This window comes from Anabrus simplex, chromosome 14 (assembly GCF_040414725.1).
Source record: "Anabrus simplex isolate iqAnaSimp1 chromosome 14, ASM4041472v1, whole genome shotgun sequence".
Taxonomy (NCBI): Eukaryota; Metazoa; Arthropoda; class Insecta; order Orthoptera; family Tettigoniidae; genus Anabrus; species Anabrus simplex.
In genome coordinates, this window is record NC_090278.1 from 37,472,702 (window position 1) to 37,497,675 (window position 24,974).

The 24,974-nt window shown below is 41.5% G+C and overlaps 1 protein-coding gene across 1 annotated transcript in view; it reads right to left on the minus strand.

Moving 5' to 3' along the window:
* The window catches only part of Rim (Rab3 interacting molecule), a 738,199-nt gene that overhangs the window by 657,443 nt on the left and 55,782 nt on the right, over positions 1–24,974 (minus strand). The window contains exon 2 of the mRNA XM_068230365.1: positions 866–1,070. Within this exon, the coding sequence (XP_068086466.1) occupies positions 866–1,070 (205 nt within the window). The remainder of the gene's footprint in view (positions 1–865; positions 1,071–24,974) is intronic.

Here is a 24,974-nt window from a genome sequence, read left to right on the forward strand (position 1 = left end):
AATTATACCTACAGTGTTGGAACTAAAATCTCTTCCTTGTATACAAGCGCTGTATTTTTAAAATTGCGATGGACTATAAAAAAAGACACATTCACTTAACAAAATTATTTTATCACTAAACGTTTAGTAGTTTCATATTAATTTTTCCACATTATCGCCAAAATATTTAGGCTTTTCTCGTATCGTGACACCAGCTTTCTAATGCCCTCTGAAAATAAGTCTGCCGCCAGAGAGATAATGTGCCTCTGGACAGCTTCCTCAAGTTCTTCGGTTGTCCGTCACAAATGCAGGTTTATGTCAGTGAACGTTCTACAGCAATCCCAGACATTTCAAGGTTTTCTCTGCACACAATTGTGAAACAACAACCTCTGTTCATGCTGGGTCCCGGCAATGTTGACTGACGATCACAAAACTCAGCGAATGGCATCAGCTGAGGAAGAGATTTTAAGTCTATCGTTAGTGGCGATAAAACTTGGTCCTGTATGACACCCCCAGAAACCAACATTCCAAACAAGCCAAAAAGTACAATAGTACACCGACGGCTTCCGTTGTTTGGGACCATAAATGTGTGTTGTTGGTGGACTTCATGGAGCAGGAGGCTCTCCAGACGCACATTACCTCACTGGCGTCAGGCTCCTTTGCAGAGGCCATCGGAAAGCTGGTGTCACGACACGACAAATGCCTAAATCGTTTTGGCGATTATGCGGAATTATACATATGAGACTACTAAATTTTCAGTGATAAATCATTTTGTTCTGTCAATGAGTCTTGTTTAAAGCCTATCGGATGTTGAAAAATAAACAGCCCTCGTATTTAAAAAGTAAGTATTTTTTAATACCTTGCTTGTGGTAGGTTGTAAACTGACCTTGTTGGAGCGCAGGGTGACCTTCCCTCCACAGCGCGCGCAGCACCGGATGTTGCAGTAGTTGCAAACGTGGCCGATACCATCCGCGAACTTGGTCTTGAGACAGATGTGGCAGGTGGCGTCCAGTTCAACGCCTGCCTTCTTCTGCTGCTCACTGCGCTGTCTGATGGTATCCTCCAGAACTTGCACTTCATCCTGTTTCCGCCTGGAATCACGGAAAATAAAACACGCTTTTGCTTAAAAGAATAAATTTGTAGGGGCATACTATATTGTTTTACACTTTATTGTTTGTACGTCCGGGTATGGTTCACATTTCACTTTTGAAGGTGGTGACGTGTAAGTAGTGTCCTGTTGCACCGTTTGGTAGCAGCACAAGCACAGGGGTCAGGGAATGCACTCGTCATAGCCATTTCATGACAACACTGTCAGCGTAAGAGCAGACAACATTAAAAGAAACCGTCAGGGACAGCGCTATACGACTTGGTTCCTATGGAAAGTAGGCGTGATCACTGCAGAAATTAATCGGCGCTTGGTGGCAGTCTGTGCAGAACATGCGCCGTCACGGAAAGCTGTTTACAACTGGGTGGAAGGTTGCAAAACAGGGCGCACATCGGTGGACAAGGGAACCAGCTCTGGATGGAATGTGACAGTGTCAACACCAGCCAACATTGCCCAGGTCGAACAGGCCATCCAAGGAAACAAATGCATCACATTTACGGAAATAAAGGCAGGCAGGGGAACTAGCCGAAACATCCTGCAGCGGATCGTGCAAGGCCACTTACAGTTGGAAAACGGCGTCATCCACGTGGGTGCCTAGATTCTTGCCTGCAGACGAAAAGCAGAGGCGTGTGGACGTGTGCAGAGAACGTTTGCAACACCATGATCAAGATCCAGCCGACTTAATGGGTAGGCTTGTGACTGGTGATGAGAAATGGCTCCATTACCATGAGCCACAAATTGGATTCACGGTGCTGCCACAGCCACCATACTCTCCAGACTTGGCACCAAGTGATTATCACCTCTGCGTGGTCGTCGTTTTGCGGATTTTGCAGAACTGGACACAGATGTCAAGGCATGGGTACGCAGTACTCCGAAAGAATGGTTTCAGGAAGGTTTGGAGAGACTGACACATCGATAGCAAAAGTGCACAGAGTTACAAGCAGATTGTGTTGAGAAGGTTGACGTAACAACTAATGTGTAATGTACTTATTTGGGTAGAAAAAATAAAGTGTAAAACAATATAGTACGCCCTCCGTATTTTATCATTTTTATTAAAATGCTTTATGGAGTCTCTGACATACTCAGCAGTAGAGGATGGAAAATGAAATAACTTGAAATAAAATACTCATGTTAGCCTCAAACAATGCTTTGATGTTCACTATAATACATAGTGCAATTATTTTTGGGTCTCATAATGAGGATGGATAACAGCAAATTGAAAAAAGTGCTCTTTAACAATATTTAAAAGAGCAAGAATGACAACCAGTGCGGTAAGTATTGAACAAATATTTGAAAAACATGGTATTTTTTTGTCCCGGGCTCAATCCTCCTACCTCACGCGTAAGTCCTCTCCGCCGCGCCTTTACTAACTACGCTACGGTTCCGCGCGGGACAGTGGGCAGCTTATAGCAAGTCTAAGTTTACTGCGGTCACAATATCAATTTAGTATTTCGCCGACGTGTCGGGTTCATATCATCTAGAAGGCACACGCATGTCTTCCGGTGTTTAATACGGGTGTAAAATCACGGCGTCCTATCATGTTGGGGCGGTAAATACCAAGATCCGGTTGTGTTGCGTGAGCATACCGGGAGGGCATATGTTTTCAGGACGGAATTAGTATTGTGGGTTGCATGACTCTACATTGGAAGGTGCGCCTGAATGACACTGTATATTATTTCACAACAATTTTTGAATACTTAACTGAAAACAAGGTATGTTCTAGATGGTTGTTATGGTCTATAGGTGTGGTTTCTGAAGATGGCTACCGACAACTTTAATGCGGTTGTCACAATTGAGTAGAGAAGGTTAGCAATTAGTCCATATCTCTTCAAGAAGACCAGGAGTAGCCGAAGAATGGTCCGACGCCAGTGAAGGTTATGTACTCAAGCTTTTATTTGCTGCCTTGATACAGACAGACAGACATTACATACATCTTCATTATAGACTGTGACGGCTTTCAGCGTTCAGTCTGCAAGCCTCTGTGAATTTACTCAACGGCGCCACAATCCTCGACCTGTAACCAGTTCTGTCGCGTTGTTTAGTTCTGTACCTCTTATCTTTAAATAGTTAGAAACTGAGTTTAGTCCGCCTCTGTGGCGTAGTGGTTAGTGTGATTAGCTGCCATCCCCAGAGGTCCGGGTTCGATTCCCGGCTCTGCCACGAAATTTAAAAAGTGGTACGAGGGCTTGAACGAGGTCAACTGAGTAGAGATGAGTTCGATTCCCTCCTCAGCCATCCTGGAAGTGGTTTTCCGTGGTTTCCCACTTCTCCTCCAGGCAAATGCCAGGAAGGTACCTAACTTAAGGTCACGGTCACTTCCGTCCCTCTCCCTTGTCTATCCATTTCAATCGTCCCACCCCCCTCACAAGGCCCCTGGTTAGCGTAGCAGGTGAGGCCGCCTGGGCGAGGTAATGGCCCACCTTCCCAGTTGTATCCCCCTACCTTAAGTCTCACGCTCCAGGACACTCCCCTTGAGGCGGTAGAGCGGGGATCACACCCTGAGTCGAAGGGAAAAACTAACCTTGTAAGCTAAAAGTATTAAGAAAGGAAGAAAGAAAGAAAGAAAGAAAGAAAGAAAGAAAGAAAGAAAGACTCGGTCATACGATATTTCTACTGCAAATATTTAAGGAGCAAACAGAAACCGTCCGTAGTCTCGCTCCAATCGAATTAAATAAAAAAATTTGGAAGAAGAATTATTCCTAATTTCTAACAACATTTACGACAGAAGAAGATAAATATTCAAGCTCTCTTTTTTGGGTTATCCAATAGGAAAGTGAATCATTTGACAGATGACAACTAAAGACGCCTAAACATGGACTTCGTTCAAGACATTAATTAATTTGTTTTACTGCACTCATGGTCGTGGAAATCATGTTTCTAAGACGTCGGCAATGGAGAAACTTATGTGGGTTTATGACTGAGCAGCGATGAATTTGGTAACGCCCCAGTGTGCGATGTTGTTGTCAATCAAAGAGTGAGTAGCGAACTGGAAAGTGGACAGTGGATCACACGTATCGGTTAACACCTCGCTGGACATTCAAAACTCTAAATATAGCATCGTGCAGGAGGTACCAACTGAAGGAACTAACAGCGAGTTTTATGAATCTTTCCTTTTCTTTATCCATTCCCAAAATTCTTACAACACGCAACTCAGGAAAAAACAATGAAACTGCAGCGATCGTTAAACTGTTGCCTTAGATTAATTTTAATACATCAGTGATACAATAATTTACCGCCTTTGTGTCCCTTCAATTTTACCACTTACGAACTCGCCTATGGCTCAAACAAATTTGACCCCGAAATGTGACGTCGCAAATTTAAAGACATTGATTCAAACAACATCTTCCATATACCAGGCGGCCTGCAAACGCCGTACTTTCAACTTACAACTGTCCTGCGTGCACTAGTGATGCATGGGATGCCTGATCACTTGTTTTCGAAGGAGCGCTACAACGTGCTGTATTGTGGAAGATGTGAAACAAATAGCAGTCATTTTACTGCGCACGTTCCATAACAGGGTGTATTTGTAAATACGCCAAAGCTGCAGAAGAGAAAATTTAATAACTTATTCATTTCGACACGCGTAGACTTTCCACTCTGTAAGAGAGTTGTTTGTATGAAACAAAAACTAATACTGTTCGGCGAAATGCGTGTGTAAAAGGCTGTTTGGAGCTTCGGCTTCATTCTCCACAGATTAAAATGATGTCTGTGTATTTGTCGTTGCTGGACACAGCAAATGTAGTGCTGCTGTACACGAGGTTTACAAATGGATGGGGTTGCATTAGACGGGTAGCGCTGAGGAAAACGCTGCGAGCGACTGTCCAGTTGCATTATCTGAATATTCTGATGTAACCTGCCTGCTGCCAGTAGTGCCCCTGTGTAAATCAGTTAGTAGACATCCAGTTCATCATTTGTGCATGCGGGACATTTAAAGGTAGAAAGTAAGGTGCTCGCGAGGCGCCTGGTATAGTCTATAAAATTAATAAACTCGAAAACTACTGGACCAATTTCGCTGAAATTTTCACAATTTGTTCTTATTACTTCTGAGAGTATTTATGAAGTGGTTTGAACCAAATCGGATAAATAGTTTTATTATGATGAGTAATTTTATGTAATTAATTTCATTACAAAGCCGGACCAAGATTGGATCGATCTTGATAGACAAAAGTTCGCTAGGCGACAACGACTTTCTCTTATCATGATAGTCCGGTAATAATTGCTGTACATAGGAGAGAGGTAAGACGCCGCAATGTTTTATGAGCCGAACTTAGTATAAATATGACTTGCTTCGAGAAATAAATAGTGTGGGGTCCAGACACCCCCTAGCGGAGGGGTTGAAATGTACAAGTAATAAAAAATGACCGATATTAGTGTCGTATCCGTAGTTTTCGGGCTCACTGAGATTAACTATGTCACTCAAGATGCCGTTTAAGTCAAAGTTCATCCCGAATAGCATCCCTAGGGGCGGTGGCTGAAAGGGCGTGAAAAGAAAGACCTATATTAATGTAGAATTCATTGTTTTCGTCGTATGGGTGGACTCTACCTATTACTGGCTTCAGTAAGTTTGCATTCTAACCTATTACTGCATAATCATCCGGGCCCTACTGATAAGGAAAGCTACAAGTTTATTTCGCAGTACAAGGTTGTATACTATTACAATGAACCGCAACGACAAGAAGAAGAAGAAGAAGTTAATCAATTTGGTTTTCAAATCCGATAGGAATTAAAATAAAAAATAATACACTTGTATGGTACGAACACATACCCACAAGGAATGCATATTCTACTTAAAGTAACCAAACACGCCGACCGTCATAATATTAACAAACAATCTCGTTCCTAGGATCAAGTAATTTACAACTCATCCGTCCATCGTAACTACTCTGACTGTAGAGAGTTAGAAACAGAATCGAAAATTGAATATTTCGAGGTTTTTTTTTTGCTAGGGGCTTTACGTCGCGCCGACACAGATAGGTCTTATGGCGACGATGGGATAGGAAAGGCCTAGGAGTTGGAAGGAAGCGGCCGTGGCCTTAATTAAGGTACAGCCCCAGCATTTGCCTGGTGTGAAAATGGGAAACCACGAAAAACCATTTTCAGGGCTGCCGATAGTGGAATTCGAACCTACTATCTCCCGGATGCAAGCTCACAGCCGCGCGCCTCTACGCGCACGGCCAACTCGCCCGGTTATTTCGAGTTTAGATAAGGAGAATGTCTAAGTCATCGCATCCTCGCTGACTACTGGGTCCTCAGAACTGGCTAACTGATTTATAATAATAATACTGTTATTTTTTACGTCCCACTAAATACTTCTTTGTTTTTTGGGGACACCGAGGTGCTGGAATTCTGTATCGCACGAGTTCTTTTACGTGCCAGTACATCTACCAACACGAGGCTGGCGTATTTAAGCACCTTCAAATACCACCGAACTGAGTCAGGATTGAACCTGCCAAGTTGGGGTCAGAAAACCAGCGCCTCAGAGTCTAAGCCACTCAGCCGGGCGCTAATTACTTCAAAAGCCTTCTTGATTGTTGTGAGTGGCAGCAAGGGATGGTTATTATTGGAACAGGTTGGGAGACCCCACGTTCTTTCAGAAATAACTACCGTACTCTTATTGACGAAAAAAGCTCTGCACTATGACGGCCTAAATTTGGAACAACCCTCTGTAATGCAAATAATAATATGCTGTGTGCAGTAGCTTTATCAGTACGTAAAGTCACGGACGCTCACAAGCCATGGGGCCCCAATCCCGCGGGGTCTGCGGGGTCATTATCGCCGCCACTGCCTCCGAATGACACGAATGTCGGGACTAAGAGACGCCGAGAAATTTGTGATAAAGATCCTGCGCAATATCATGAGTACTATGCGTAAGGAGGGTTCAGAGCCATGGCGTCAGCATTTTTCTGCTGATTCAGCACGCGAGGTCATTGACCCCGGCCAAGGTCATTGACCCCATGACGCCATGACCACGTGACTGTGACGTCACATTGTTACAAACAAGGCCACGTGCTTAGCCACGTGTTTTTTGACAGCTGTCATCTTGACGGACCTAACCTCATTTTTCGGACAAGGGAACATTGCTAACCTCACTGCTGCCACCTTAAGCACGTAGGGGGCGCGGAATTTGAAATCCACGTGCTTTTAACAGCTGTGAAGATGACACCTGCCATCGACAGCTGCTATCTTGATAGGTCCTAACCATGTGCACTTGTTTGACGCGGATTTGAGCAACCCTAACCTCACTGCTCTCATCGTGACGGGACTTGGCCACGTGCAGGAGCGGAACGACTAGGGGGTGCCTAGTTTTACGGCAAGACGCCTTTTCGACACTACGTTAGACGAGCCTAGTTTTGAGGCTAGTTGCCCTTCTCGTCATATTTTGAAACACTTGACTGTAGACCTGAAGTTTTCAACAAATGATTCAGGGGGTAAGGAAGGAAATTGTACTGTCTGGATTAAATGAGCAAGGACGTCCTAAACCAGAATAAAGTATAGATCAGTGATCGACACCTTCAGAGGCTTCCATGACGAACAGAAACTGAATAGGGGACGGACAGAGGAAAGAAGACAGGCTGCCAGAGAAAGAATTCAAAGATTTTGGGCTGCAAAGAAAGTAATTTGTGATTGTTGCTTAACGTGATCTCAAATGGCCGTATAATAGTAAAAATAATAAGCGTAATTGTAAAATACTCTTCAGAAACTTATTTCCTCAGAATAAAGCTTCTCTTGATGCGCAACGTACAATGTTAGGAACTTATCTATTAACATGTTCTAGAACATATTTATTGAATTTTACGGACTTCATAACATTTTTTAAATATTTTCGATGTCATTACGGTTTTGACTTCAGAGCAGGAGACGACCTCCGTTCACAAAACGGTAAGTTGTATGGAACTGAATTTGATTCTCAACTTTCCTTAACAAGCGCCCGAACTTTATGCAACTCTACACGAAATGCAAATCGCCCACTTCATTTGAGCAAGAATTGTATTGTTGAGCAGCTACAACATGCTTCTTGTGGGAGCTCAATCTCGCCATAGTAACTTTTCATTCATTTTTCGTTTGTATATAATTCATTGTCCCATAAATTCGACAACGCAGATTTTATTCAACTGCTGAAACTAAAAGACCTTTTTTTAGTAGTTTAATATCGCACAAAGACAACCAAGGTTTTCCCTGATGTGGGGTACCAATAGAACGCAAGGTGATGGTACCCTACGACCTTTAAGGAAGAACATTATGCAGGGATCGAAAATGTGAAATTATCGAGCGAGTTGGCCGTGCGGTTAGGGGCGCGTAGCTGTGAGCTTGCATTCGGGAGTTGGTCGGATCGAACCCCATTGTCGGCAGCCGTGAAGATGGTACGTACTTAGGTGTACACTGTGTTGCCTACACGGTAGGCGCCAGTCCACGATCGCTTCCTTGTCTCACCTACCCCTTTCCTATCCTATCGCCATCATGTAACTTATCTGTGTCGGTGCGACGTAAAGCCAATTGTAAAAAAGTGAGATTTTTTTAAAATTTGCTCCATATATACACAACTAATTCTTCTTCTTCCTGGCCTTATTTGGAGGGATTTTGCCCAGTTTTACAGGTGGGTGTATTCCTTGATACCAACGCTATGAAGAGGGTCGTATTCTTCACCACGTGTTTCTGTAGTGGTTTGTCATATGTATTTGAAGGTGCGCGTTACGTCGAACAAAAACACCCAGTTCCAGAGCTAGAGGAATTAAGCAAATCCGATTAATATCCTTGGTACGGCCGTGAATCGAACTTGGGACCATCAGAACCATGTGCCAATCGATTAATATGACAAACGTTGACATATTTGACGAAGGGATTGTCTTCTTAAAGTCAGACAGAAAGGAGTCCACACAGAGACAAGACATTAATTAGAGTATCATGGTTATATTATCTTCTTCTTCTTCCTCCTAGCGTTTTCCCGCTGGTGCAGGGTCCGCTGTTCTAATCTTGGCTCGCCATTTTGCAAGGTCTTGGGCATCATGTGGTCTTAAGTCCAGAGCCTTCATATCAGCATTCACTGTGTCACGTCCGCGTTGTCGTTGCCCATTAATTTTAAAGGTGTCGGTGTAATTGGTAACTGATCCAGGTGCAGTAAAATGGACGTGGCCATACCATTGGAGACGTTTTGCCCCTGCCTTCTCAGTTATGGGTGCAATATCCATTTGCTGGCGGACGGTGTCGTTTTTGACATGATGCCCATCGACCAGCGGAGCATGCGTATTTCCATGGTGTGTAATCAGTATTCTGTAACTTTGTCAGCTGTCGACATTCAACACCGCATAAAGCAATACTTATATTATCCTTAAATTAATTTAGATTAAAATATATAATTTAGGAGACAATAAAATGTTAAGTTGAAACATACACTTACCACTGACTACTGTAGATTGTTTGGGACTGAGATACTATCTTCCGGCATAAATTGAGGAGTTGACATGGGGAAGGCAGTAAGTCACAAAATGTGAATTTTACAGGAGAGAACTAGAACTGTGTACACTTCTTTATTTATTTATTTATTTACTTATTTATTTATTTATGTTGAAAGAAAGGTATAAAGTTTATAGTGTACGTGCCTTATGTAGAATAACGTTAATGAGGAAATTATTTTTTGAATTTTACAGGAGAGGACTAGAACTATGCATTTTATTTATTTATTTATTTATTTATTTATTTATTTATTTATTTATTTATTTATTTATTTATTTTCTAAGAAAGGTATAAAATTTATAGTGTACGTGCCTTATGTATGAATAACGTTAAAGAGGAAATTTTTTTTTTTACTTCTGTGTTGGCAGAAATTGAAAGTGAAAATAGAACAACCTGCTAATGACGTAAATTGATTTGCACATTTTGTTGACCAAAAACCTTTCCACTTCATTGCCCACACAAAGTAAACTCGGTGACATTTCTCAGAGAAAGAGGCGACTGTATGCATCAGGCCAGTGATCAAAAGATCCTGGAATAAAACTCATTCGTCCGAACGAAGCCACCGTCACTAAACGAGGTGTAATCACTGAACTTTAGGCTTCATTCACTTTATCTCAGGATGGTAGTACGGTAAAAGAAATCAAGATCTAATAAATATAATGTAGTGAGTTCACTGCTGCGATTAGGGCATTTTATTAGGAGTATACTGATACCTAGTTCCGATGACGCAACTGTTCGCAGTACCAGCAATTTCTTCTCGAAAGAAACAAAACATCTACAGTTCTAGTCGTTCAGGCAAGCAACTCAATGTTGAAAATATCCTAGGGATATGAGCTGCGAAATTTAGGTAAATATAATATAGTTTATTGTGATAATATATCCTTTATTTATTTCTTAAAAATGACAATCCTTTCCTTAATCATCGTTATCCGGTCGATTAGATTAGCTGTTTGCCACTTTCTACCACTGCGAGCGCTAATGTGAGTCAATGCTGAGTTTCACTTAAACTCTTGTAAATATATTCGGTGGGGACATTTTTCAAAAAATCAAAGAATGGCTGGGCGTACTGAACCAAGAAATACTTTATAGAAATAATTATGTAAATAAGTCAGTTTAGCTAGGATTTGAATAAAAAAGAAAACAGGCAAAGATCAAGCGTCTTTAGCCTGCTTTCAGGAACTGAATTAAGGCCGGAAATGTTGTTCGAAATTTATTTTATTTTAGTTTGATAGAACTATCCAACACTCACAATTGAAACATTTCCTGAACCTTTAGACCTTCATCGTTCGTCAGAATTGAGTAAAGTAATTATTTTTACTTTTTTCGTAGTAGAAGTTAGAAGTGTTTTCAACGTTAATAAAAATTAATTGGATATTATTCGGAATATTCCTATCATATTCCCTATGAAGTGTTCTATACATGCCGGGCTGAGTAGCTCAGTCCGGTGCCATTTGAAGGTGCTCAAATACTTTAGCCTCGTGTCAGTAGATTTACTGGCATATAAAAGAACTCCTGTGGGACATTTTTCCGGCACCTCTGAAAGCAATCGAAGTAGGTAGTGGGGCGTAAAAACAATAGCATTATTAATATTTTCTACCCATGTGATTGTAGGTTTTATGAACTGTCGTCCTAAAATGATAATTCTTGTTCTATTAACCATCTCATTTTTTTCTCACCCTTAATCAAACAAACTTCTTGTTATTTTTTTTGCTAGTTGCTTTACGTCGCACCGACACAGACAGGTCGATGGGAGAGGAATGGGTTCGGAGTGTGAAGGAAGTACCCAAGGTACAGCCCCAGCATTTGCCTGGTGTGAAAATGGAAAACCACGGAAAACCATCTTTAGGGCTTCCGACAGTGTGGTTCGAACCCACTATCTCCCGAATACTGGGTACCGGCCGCACTTAAGCGACTGCAGCTATCGAGCTCGGTAGACTTCTTATAAAGGATAATGTAACGGTATCCGTAGCAGCAAACAACTGTAGTAAATGTAAGGCGTGATCGAGGGTGTTGCTGCACTGGACATGCAATGTAGCGCGACTCCGATGAGGGAATAAGCACGGACATGTAGACAAAGGGATTAGTGTGACAGTCGTGTCGTGCTGAGGTGCGTGCGTCCAAACAGGACCAACGTGGTGTTGGACAAACATCCATTAGAGAATGAAGGCTGTGCATGGGGCAGCATGTCTGTTGAAAACCACTCCTGTTGAATGGTGCAGGTCGGGTCTCGACTGAAAACGTCGGTCATTCTGGGAGGCCAGCGGGCGCCCTGTGGTTCTGATGTGTCCCCATGCGATTATCACGCCTTGGGTCCCCTGAAAAAGGCCTTGAAAGGTCGATGCTTCCTCTCGGAGGCAGTTATGGACTTGTTCACGCAGCAGGATCTTCAAACTGGAGCGTCAGTAGGATGAGTGCCTCATTTTCTTCCCTACTCAGGTCTGTACAGCCGTCGAAGAGAAACTTGTTGATCGCCCCTTGTAGCTAACCGTCATTGTTAATCTAGATTATTTGTTTAAATTTAACGGCTTTCGTTGCGTTCAAATAATTTGAAAAGCATATAACACTTGTTTTGTGCTGCCGTGGAAAGGCAGTTCGTAGTTATTTAGTAGCATCAGGGGGTACATACGGTTCACAAGTTAAGAAGTCCATTGAATAAAATAACTAAACATTTTTGTACAATAAAAGGAAGCATGGCGATTCTTTTGAAGTATCTGTGAACCTTCAAACAGTGAACCAATTGAATGCGAAGGAAACACTGCAAGTATCGAATGATTTAGTGCTGTTCGGAGAGAAACAATTCTGACCTTGATGGGCCAGATTGTTAGACATTAACTGTAAAAAGGACATATTCCAGAGAAACGAGTGGCGTTAGGCGAAAAGTAAAATGCTAGTTTGTAAAGTGTGCCAACGTTTTACAAGTTCAGGAGCAGAAAAAGAGATCGAAGTGCAAATTTGTCCAGATTGGGCCAGAGACAAAATAAAAATCAGATTCAGTTTATGGAGAATTTCGGAAGAGAAGCGCCACCTAGTTCTATGTCCATCCATAATAATTTGTGGGAAATCGCAAAACAAAATTCCAAGTTAATATTTCGTAATCATTCGTTGCGCCTTGTGCTATTACACTGATTGTTTTAATGAAGCATAATGCATTTGAGCGAAACTTGTCAATATTTCCTCATTTTATTGTTTTCTGTAGTAGTTTCAAGACTTCACAAACCGTGAACGAAGTGATTTTTTTGCAATTTAGACGATCAAAACCGAAAATATTAAAATTATTGTACCGAAAGAAAACACTAATCGTTTTATCATATTTTTTACATAATCGTGTACTGGATTCGAAGCTTTTTCAATATTTCCCACGTATGCTTTAGTACACTGCTTCTGCTTCCAAATTCATACAGCAGTCACTCGTCTGTTATTCAGGATCATATTATCACACACTTGTTTAATATTGGCATCAGTTACAGCTGCAGATGGACGCCCGGATCTTTCCTCATCCTCGAGGCTCGTGCGACCCCTTTTGGAACTGTTCACTCCACTGGTAAACACGTCGCTGTGACAAAACGCTGTCCCCGTATTGTGCTGAAAGTCTTCTATGAATTTCCGCTCCTGGTTCACCCTCAGACTGCAAGAAAACGGATTACGGAGCGCTGGTCTCCTTGGTGTAAGCACAGAGAGTCACAGCCACCTATACGTCACAAAAACGCAAACTGTACTGATCTGATAATGCTGAAACCTACCGCAGACGTAGGTAACGGTGCCATCTAGCGGCTGGTGAGCGCACAACGCCATAGAGCCAACCCAAAGACAATTATAGCAAAATTGCCGATACTTATCGATGTCCTAGTAATCTTGTATAATTATTTACTTTACAACACAGGAGACATCGCACGTTAATAGCTACAGTCTATATTTTTTCTATTGCTAAGAAAAGCAAATATCCGTCAATGCAGCGATCATCAAGCAATCAGTCTCATGAGCCATACTTTTTGAATATTCCTAAAGTTATCCACCGAAGGATCTTCAGAAAATCAGAACAGGATATCAGCGAAATAAAATTTTGTTTCAGAAATGCGCTACGAACAAAAGGAACCTTGTTTACCTTCAATGTGGTGGCACAGAGATGTTTAGAAGTCAATCAACCAATGTATGTCTGCTTTTTGGATTATTATAAAGTTTTCGACAATGTTCGTCATACATGCTCCATCCAGATCGACCCTTCCAACTAAGAACATCCTAACTGACATTTTTAGGATTTTGATATTATTTGCTTATGATGTTCTAAGAAATGATTTCTGTCAACTGGAAAATTATTCCACCCTAATCGCATTATATTTTTGTTAACTCGGTATTTAAGAACATCGTGACAGTTATTATTTAATGTTAACATTGCTTCTCTCAATGGCTGTCAATTAAGTAATACATGATCGCCAGCCATTAGGTATTTACGTAGGTAGTTCTCTTCCTTGTCCTTTCTATATTGTTATTTCGATTCGGTATCTTCCAAATTCGTACGTTTGTCATCATCAGTTGGTTCGTTCCAAGGAATGTGTCATACCTTCATAAGTGTGTACACCAGGTGGCATACCCACCCCCTCTCACAATTCTCACATCATCATCATCATCATCATCATCATCCGCTAGTTTTCTCCACATACATTCTTTCCACCTTCAGCTCTATTCTATTTATCCTGGTGTCTTCCGTTACTTATATTTTTTTTACTTTCTATTTCTTCTGTCACATTTGTCTCTGATTCGTCTGATGTCCCCTCTGATACTTCTCAAGCACGAACGGTGTGATAGAACATCTCATACCGAGCTCGATAGCTGTAGTCGCTTAAGTGCAGCCAGTATCCACTATTCGGGAGATATTGGGTTCGAACCCCAGCCAGCCCTGAAGATGTTTTCCGTGGTTTCCCATTTTCACACCAGGCAAATGCTGGGGCTGTATCTTAATTAAGGCCACGGCCGCTTCCTTCCCACTCCTGTCCCTTTCCTGTCCCATCGTCGCAATAAGACCTATCTGTGTCGCTGCGACGTAAAGCAACTTGCAAAAAAAAAAAAAAACATCTCATTCTGGTCTTGATGTTGCCGTCAGCTCCCGCTTGGAATTGTAATGTTTTGTTTCAATCCCTCCAATGTGTGAGAATTTGTTCGATACACTTTTTCTTTCAGTTTACCACACACTGCTACATCTGGAGAACGACCAGCACTGACCACTTTGCCTGCAAACACTTTCGAGGTTGTAAGAAGGTAATCTTCTGCTGGATGAGCAGGGGTTGAATCTTGTTAAAACCACCCACGCGATTCTTCTTCTTGCATTTACTGTCATTTCGAAAAAGGAAAGGCCCAATTATTCGTCTTGCACTAACAGCACACCAAACACCAATATTCCTATCATAGTGACGAACGTCATACACACAATTAGGAATTTCTTCACACCAATAGGGACAGATATGACTAAGGCTCAGAAGTTGAGGAAAAGCCCCTTTTTTCTCGAATATCCGAAGACAAGGCCCAACATAAAATGATATTATTCTGGGTCATAGTAGGCAGGAGTTGGTGGGTTTTATTTGTCCTTTTTCGCCCTCTTTGGCGGTTTTTTGGATTATAGGTCCTCCTTTAGCCTTGCTTTAGGTCTTAACGTCAAGTGTTTCGACTACACTTGTACTGCTCATTCTCAGTTCGAATCATCACCTCTTAAGCATCTTTTCTATAGTAAGAGATAAAATGATATGAAAATTAAATGAAAAGAACCACAGACATCAAATTATGCGCAAGATAAATTAAATATTGAAGGGAGGGAATATTTTTTCGAGCACTTTTGAAGAGGAAGATCTCACTTCCTTCACGCATGAACTATTAACATCCGTTGATGTGGAAAGAAATTTCTCGACATTATGCAACGTGCTGTCTGAAAACCTACGATAGTTTACACCGAAGAACCTGGAGATGTCTGTTGTGATATAAAGCAAAGCGAACTGAGGTAAGATTTCCGAATTACAATTTCTGTACTCCTAGTGTGGTTAAACTATACTAATATGAATTTCTTTCCAAAGGCTGTCTATTGCGGATTCACTGAATTCTTTCTGGGTGAAAAAACAATTCATTCTAAAGTCTGCAAGTACATATTTAAACATCTAACTACCTTTCTTAATTTTGTTCATCCAAAAATGTATAATGTCTGAAAGAAGAACTATTTCTCTCACGTATCTTTCCGCTGTATGTTGCATACTACCAGAATGTTACATTTTAAAATATGATAGTCCTTCATTAAATATGTAGTTAAAATTATGAACGAATTTGGATCGAATTTTTAGGCCTTTTTGGATATTTTACTTAGTTTTAAAGGCTTTTAGGCAATGTATAGGTCTTCAACTCGTGTCCTCACCCCGAGGTGGTGCAGTTCTTTTCAGGCACGCCCCCATTGGAAGTGTGGAGGTGAGCTGCATGTACCATTTCATTCGCATACCAGCCCTCCTGCCATTCTTAAATTTCTGGCAGTACCGGGAATTGAACCCGGGCCCCCGAGGACGGCAGATAATCACACTAACCGTTACGCTACAGTGGCGGACGGAGCCCTATTTATGACTGTTCACACGACCGTTAAAATGAAATCGGAACTTTTACATACTGAAATAGGGTACTGCAACGATAACTCTCTTACCATGTTAACAGCTGAGATTCAGACTGGCGGCTCATTAGTGCGTTCGGTCTGGGTTCATGAGGAAGACCTTGTAGTTCTCGGGGTCGCTGAGATACACTGTGACACATTGCGTCATAGTTCATCCCCAGTCCGAATGGAGGTTGAGAGTGGTGTAAAAGAATGGGACCATGTTTTTGGATGTATGTATGTTCTAGAATACATCTTAACCAAACTTGGTACACATATGATTTATAACTTACTTGTATTATTTGTTATAAACGATCAACTACTTCCCAGATAAGGAAATAGCGTAACGTGAAACCAAATAAGCTCACACTAACACACATGACAATAGCATTAAATATAGAAAAAATCACTTCCAACAGATATACAAGTCCTCCTAAAAGTAAGCGAGCTGAACTGGGGATTATAGCCACCGCTGCGGAGCATACTTCTACAAAAAATGGCGTAATATTGGAGCAGCAGCAACCAGAAAGCTTATGCGTCTCATGCTGAAACAGTTGAGCGAACCATTCATGAAGAGGCAGACGTACAGAAATCACCGCTATTTTTATGTTAGAATAGCACGACTATGAGAGCTGATAACCCTCCCTGGATCAGGCGGCAGCGTGCCCGCCTCTCAATGCTGGGTTCCGTGGTTCACATCCCGCTCACTCCATGCGAGATTTGTGTTGAACAGAGTGGAGGCGGGACTGGATTTCTCTATGTACTCCTGTTTCCCTCTCATCTTGCATTACAGCAACACTCTCCAATATCATTTCATCTCTCTCTCTCTCTCTTTGCGTTTAGGCCATCTGTGGACCACGGTGCTTGTGTTCTAGCTGTGTTTTTGTCTTCGTCTGCCCCTTTTAGCGTACTGGATTGTGTTCTTAGTGGCCTCTTGAGCCTTCATGTTGGCCCAGTATTCCTTCATTTTCTCGCTGAATTCTTTCCTGCGCTCCTCTGACAAATTCCCGGTTCCTTTGTGGCTAGCCGATGTAAGGGATGTTAGGAAAGGTTTAGTTTTGACAATTAAACGGTATGCATTTCTGTCAGTAATGGCGGCTTGATTAATATTAAGCTCTGCAAGATCTTTGTCCACTTGTTTGGTCCAGGGGAATCCAGTAGCTTTGCCTTTGTTAGCAACCTTGAAGATCTTATGGGATAGTCTATTAGGATCCATTCTGTGTAGGTGTCCATAGAAAGTCAGACGTATTCTTCTGATGGCATCTATGAGGTTTTCTTGATGCTGGTAGAGCTCATTGTTGGGTTTGTACCATCGCCTTCCATCTGGTAGGATCCTTGGCCCTATTATTCTTGTCAGGAATTTCCGTTCTTGCACTTCCAGGGCTCTCAGTGGGTTTTTTTAGTTAGGGATAGACATTCTGCTGCATAGAGGACTGATGGTCTGACTACTGCATTATAGTGTCTCAGTTTTACATTCTTTGATAAATGCTTTGAGGCATACAGTTTTCTGCAGGCATGGTAGGCCTTGTCTAATTTGATTCTCCTTTGTTCAAGAGCCATCGTTTCACTTAGGTCCTCCGATACCCACTCTCCGAGGTACTTCACATTTTTAGCTCTCTTGATGTGTTTTGTATCACTGACTCCCATTGTTGTAGGGGCATCTTTGATGTTGGTCATAAACTCGGTGTTTCCAATGTTGATCATGAGGCCCGCTTCAGCTGCAATAGAGTGCAGTGTTTGAAGCTGCATAGTGGCCTCATGCATGTCGTTTGCTAATAAAGTAAGGTTATCAGCAAAGGCCAGGCATGGAATCCTCAGGTTGTCTGATTTAAACCCCATTCTTAATCCGGTGTTCTCAGGTATTGACCTGGTCCATTCTCTTATGATCTTTTCCAGGACACAGTTAAATAATATGCATGAGATACCATCTCCTTGCCTCACCCCTGTTTTGATTGTGAAGCTCTGTAATAATTGACCTCTAAACTTAACTTTGAAAGTGGTGTTGTGCAGGGTGGCTTGCACCAACCTATTATTTTTTTCGTTTAGTCCCAGTTCTATTAAGGTGTTGAAGAGTGTGATCCTATCCACGGAGTCGTATGCCTTCAGGAAGTCGACAAAGATAGCTACCCACTGTCGGCATCTTTTCTTGCTATATTGAAGGATGGTCTTCAGATTTTGTATCTGTTCAGCACAAGACCTTGCAGTTCTGAACCCTGCTTGATATTCTCCTAATTCTTTATCCAGTTGTCTTGTTATGTGCTGTTCCAGAATCTTGGAAAAGACTTTATACGATACTGAAAGGAGTGATATTCCTCTATAGTTGCTGGGATCTGTTTTGCTTCCCTTCTTGTGGATTGGATGGATAACAGCTGATTTCCAATCATCTGGGAGCCTTTCCTTAGCCCATATGTCCAGGATTACTTTGTGTATGTGCCTGAATGTTTGCTCACCAGCTTGTTTCAACATTTCTGCCACTATTCCGTCTTCTCCAACAGCTTTGTTGTTCATCTACTAGTCATTAATTATTGCCGCAGAGGATTGCGACAGGCTTCAGCAGCCGGCACAGTTCCTATCCACACAGCTAGATGTGGACTTCGTTCATTCCATTCCAGACCCGGTCGAAACAGGAAACAGGCTGTGGATTTCATTACATTTCATCTATGAATTGATACGATATATTATATCTATGAGGGGGAGTATTTACTAGTACTACTAAAGTAAATATGTTTGTGGACTGCGCCTACAGTGTAGGCAACACGTCGTACTTTCATGTACTACAGTCAATAAGTTCGTGGACTAGCGCCTACATTGTAGGCTATACGTCGTACACTCAAGATATACAGTCAATAATTTCGTGGACTAGCGCCTACATTGTAGGCTATACGTCGTACACTCATGATATACAGTCAATAAGTCCGCGGACTGGCGCCTACAATGTAGACAACACGTCGTACACTCATGTAATACAGTCAATAAATTCGCGGACCGGCCCTTACAGCGTAGGCACCACGTCGCACATTCATGTAATACAGTCAATAAGTTCGTGGACTGGCGACTACAATGTAGGCAACACGTCGTACACTGATGTAATACACTCAGTAAGTTCGCGGACTGGAACCTGCAGTGTAGGCAACACGTCGTACATTCATGTAATACAGTCAGTAATTTCGTAGGACTGGCGCCTACAGTGTAGACAACACGCCGTATACTCATGTAATAAAGTCAATAAGTTCGTGGACTGGAGCCTAAAGTGTAGGCAACACAATGTACACCTATTTGCTACAGTCAATATGTTTGTTCCTAGAATATGTCTTATAAATTAGTTTTGTTTTCACTTGTGAATAGCTAAGCTGCTAGCTCTCCACCCGCAAGGGTGAGGCTCGAATATCGACAAAACCTGTGCTGATATTTTCGTCTTAAACCTCCAAGCAAACAAACTGCATGGCACTACAATCTCTCAGGGCCTTGGCCTACCAGCTGCTCAGCCCGAAGGTCAGTAGATTACGAGGTGACGTCTTGTCAGCAAGACGGATCCTCTCGGTCGTCAGTCTTATGCCCGGTTTTCAACTGTCTAAATATTTTTTTTTAAAGTTTACTAAAAACAGATTTGGCAAATCCATCCGTCCGTTTGCTTCATTTCTGTTTCATTCTCTCTGGAATTACCTGCCGATCAATCAGGTCCCTAGGATCAGCCAACGTTCAGTAATCATAAAATTAAATCATTAAATGATCACTCCAGTAATTACAGGCGAGGGCTTAGCCTAATCAGCAATACGTTCTGTACTTAGCAGGCTTCTAACACTTTCATTAATATTCTGATATGTGTGATGTTCCTCTCACGTAATGTAATTGCATGCTGTACTGTTCACTACTACCTGTCCGAGAGTGTACACCTCCTCCTATCACGGAAGAATACTACTCCCTGCTAGATACTCTTTGATTTTCTAACCATTCCCAGCTTCCAAATATATTCAACAGATGGCAGAGTGTTCCTATTAACTTACATGCTACTTAGAGGAAAATGTCTGCGTACAAACGGACCCCATCATAGACATTATCTGGGAACACCAATCGAAGGATAACATTACAAATAGTGAAGGCCACATATCTTAAAAAAATTCTCTGCCCGGAAAGAACGCTTCTTGCAGACTAACCTATGAGCTCACAAGACAACTGTTCTGCATAGAACTGCGATTTAAAAAATGTGCCTTCTACAACACAATACCAAGCTTTACGTCAAGAACTGCAGAATATAAAAAGCTAATATATGGATAGGTTTTTACCAAACAAACGGCATGATGACGTCAGAATGGATGAATTCTGACTACGAACTGTGGCATATCATAACGTGCTTCTTATTATATGTTCAAAAAAACCACTGAAAAAGGCAGACAAAACAGTATGACTACAAGAGACATATCAAGACGAGTTGAAAAAGAAAACCTACAACCTACGATGGGGTCACCACTCCCAAAGTTATTTATTAATCACTAATAGATGCTATGAAATGAGAATGGAGTGTGTTGTTGGAATGAAAGATGACGGGGAAAACCGGAGTACCCGGAGAAAAACCTGTCCCGCCTCCGCTTTATCCAGCACAAATCTCACATGGAGTGATCGGGATTTGAACCACGGTATCCAGCGTTGACAGGCCGACGCGCTGCCACGGAGACTCTTCAAGACGAGTTATCTGGTCTATTGATAACGAATCCTGCGGAGCAGCTCGGGTCTTCTAGTTGTTATAATTTAACGCTTCTGTTAAATTTCCGCCGTTTCACAGACACATATCTAAAATTTGTTAAGAAACAATTATTGTTGAAGACAAATTAACACGTTTAACAGTGTCCAGAGCGGTGTATTGGAACTGCATTTTGGCACACGTTATTATAGGCAGAATCCGGATTTTTAGGCACATATAGATTAGAATGCAAACTTAATAAAGGTAGTAACAAGTATACTCTACTCTGTACACCGGTTAAGCTATGAGATTTGCATAGAGGTACGGCCAATATAACTCCTAGAATGTATGTTACTCTTGATACATTATGGAAAAAAGACTGCATGATACTTCCTACTAACCAAATAAGTTTGCATTCTGACCTATTATTACCTAGACATTCCATATCTAATTACAGGCGATTTTGAAGACGTAAACATGTGCAGGAAGAGGCAACAGATACATTATTATAATAAATATCAGACAAACGTTATTATAGATTTAGCTTGAATGTATGCGAGTGTTCTTGGAACATAAAATAACGAACTGTTATATCACAACATCCAATGCATTATTATAAGAGTGTAATCGAAGGCTCCTACAAAACCGGCAAAATGTGATGGTTCATGTTTCCTTTAATGATTTTCGGGCATTCTTTTACTGCGGGGAAAGTAATGTAAAGCCTTGCCGATGCATCGGTAACTCTTTGTATAATTCCAAACACTCTTGTCTTGTACTCATGAGCGTAGTCCCCTACAGTTGAATGAAATGTGTCTGAAGCATTACATCCTAGAAAAATGAGCTGCTCCTACACAGGAGACACTAATAATCTGCAATTTATGGGAAACTCTAACCTATTTCCAATTTCTTCTAATATAGTTAGGTACCTATCTTTGTAGAAAACTTTCTTCTGAAAACTCTAAAAAGGCATTTTTCATAGTATGGGTCATCATTTGCACTCTTCAATTCAAAGATAGGTTTCATACAGCAGTATACTATAGCTTCAAACTTAAGTCTTCTAGATGCTGCCATTTTGACATTTTAACAGCTGTTAAGAGTTCTAACACAGAAATGGTGGAATGTTAATTTAACAATTTTTTTGTGTTAACAATTATTAATGATACGGTCATTTTGTTAATTTGTGTCTCAAGCCTACCTAACAGCAGTGTTGAAAACACCGGGCCTCAGTTTTCTAGACCGGGGCCGCTAACTCACCGTCAGATAGCTTCTATATAGTAATGACGTAGGCTGTGTGGACCTCGAACAAGTCATCGCGTCAGGAAAGATCCCTCTCCTGGCCGGGAATCGAACCCGAGGAGTCCAGGTGGAAAGCAGGAATGCTATCGTCAGACCGTGGGGCTGTCCATTACATTTTCATCCAAAACCAGAAATTGACCCTGGGTGGCTCCAGCCATCCCAAAAAATCTGGGATTAGTTAAAGATAGTCTTTTAAAGACTAACTGTGACGAGGAGTATTTCCTACTACTGTCACTAAGTTCATGGACTGGCGCCTACAGTGTAGGCAACACGGCGAACACACATGTATTATAGTCACTATGTTCGTGGATTGGCGCCTACAGTGTAGGCAACACTGTGTACACCCATGTACTACAATCACGAAGTTCTTGGTCTGGCGCCTACAGTGAAGGCAATAGCCCGTACACTCATGTACAACAGTCACTAAGTTCGTGGATTGGCGCCTACAGTGTAGGCAACACTGTGTACACCCATGTACTACAGTCACGAAGTTCTTGGTCTGGCGCCTACAGTGTAGGCAACACTGTGTACACCCATGTACTACAGTCACGAAGTTCTTGGTTTGGCGCCTACAGTGTAGGCAATAGGCCGTACACTCATGTACAATAGTCACTAAGTTCGTGGTTCGTGGATTGGCGCCTACCGTGTAGGCAACACTGTGTACACCCATGTACTACAGTCACGAAGTTCTTGGTTTGGCGCCTACAGTGTAGGCAATAGGACGTACACTCATGTACTACAATCACTAAGTTCTTGGATTGGCGTCTACAGTGAAGGCAACACAGTGTACAGCTGTGTACTGCAGTCAATACGTTTGTATCTAGAAGTCTTAAAATAAATAATTTTTATTTTAACTTGTGAATGTACGAATAATTAGTTCGTTTCTGTATGTAATCTGATTTCATAGACGTTGTCTCATCAAAAAGGTCATTATATACGGATTTACTCTCTCCGTTGTAGGTCAAACCGCATTTTAAACTCAGCAGACGAAAGGGAAAGTCATTGACTGGTTTCCCGTCTTCGTTTACATCACAGGCAAACACTTTCCATACATGGAGTTGAATAAGTTTTTATGAACAGGACCTCATAAGCTATTACTTCTGTCGGCAGTCAACGGACCGTTTATAGAAGGCTGTGTTTGTATCGACAAGCGCATGCGTATTTACGACTCACGGAGAGAGGAAGCCTCCCCATTCAATACTCGCACGACGGACTGCGGCAGACGACGACCTATTCTCCATCTCTTTCTAGACGTCCCACTCACGTGCGGGGCGGTCTGCAATCTCAACTAGGGTGGTGGCTCAAACGAGTCACTAGCCTTCTTGCTTTTAAAAATAGATAGTTAACGTCTGCATTTCACATCAAAATATCAGTTATGATACTCAAGCGTACTTAAATTCCAGGAAATAATAACTAGAGGCCGGAATTTTATGCATTAATAGGTTAGAATGCAAACTTGCCGAAGCGAGAAGCAAGTATAGTCTACCTTCAAAACGATTATGTTACGGGGTTTGCATAAACATTAGGGGTACGGCCCATCAGAACCCCTATAATTTATGTTACTGTTTCTACATTATGGAAGAGCGAGTGGTCGACATTTCCTACTAACCAAATTAGTTTGCAATCTAACCTATTACCGCATGAAAATCCTGGCTTTAATAATTACAATAACTGCATCCTTGAAAAAGTGATACAAGAATGGCATGAGCAGAAACTACACCACAAAATTCACCACCAATCACTTAAAGTAGAGAAAAAGTAGCAATAGACTGCTTAGCATTTGCAGACGACCCAGCAATCTTAACCCGAGATATTTCAACATCCAAAAATCATATCGAACGCCCGAAATAAATTGCGGAAAATGTAAGCCTCCAGATATTTTTTGAAAAGGCAGAATACAGGATCTACAATAAACAAGGACCAAAAATCATGCAGACGAAATATGAGAAAATTAAACGAGTATCACAATTTAAATATCTTGCTAAAACTATTCAACAAAAATGGACTCAAAACAAAAGCCTGTGAAATTAGATGGCAAAATATGGAAACTGCATATCGACTAACCCGAAATATCTACAAAAAGGTATCTCTAAGCACACACAACTAATACACTGCAATACAGTCATTAAACCAGAATGGCTTTATGGATCAGGAACGCTAATTTTGAACAGGAAAGCAGACTTTGAAAACATTCAGGAAAAGGACGCAAAAACATACGAAAAATTCTAGGTCCAAAACTCGCCGACGGACTATACAGACTCAAATGCAGACAGGAAATCAAATATTACTTAAATATTCACAGTGACAATAGACAACGCAGGCTGAGATTCTATGTACACATTAAAAGAATGAACTCAGACAGACTTACAAAACAAATAGTTTGCATCCGGGAAATAGTGGGTTCGAACCCCACTGTCGGCAACCCTGAAGATGATTTTCCGTGGTTTCTCATTTTCACACCAGGAAATGTGCTTTACCTTAGGCCACGGCTGCTTCCTTCCCTATCCTAGGCCTTTCCTATTACATGGCCGCCGTAAGACCTATCTGTGTCGGTGAGACATAAAACAAAATTGTAAAAAATAATATTCTAATTCTACGAAAACAGGACTAAAGCCAAAAGAGACAAAATTAAATAGATGGACCAAATCAAAACCGATGTGAAACAGGCAGGAATAACACCAGCAGATGTCCAAAATCGGGTAATCTTCAGAACCAAAATTCACAAATGGCAAATTGGCCAAGATGAAAGACCACAGAAGACCGCAACAAGGTGGTCTGAAGACAGATGGGAAGCCCACAGTAAAATAATGAATGAATACGCGAAAATAGGAAGGCAAATTCACACATCTAAT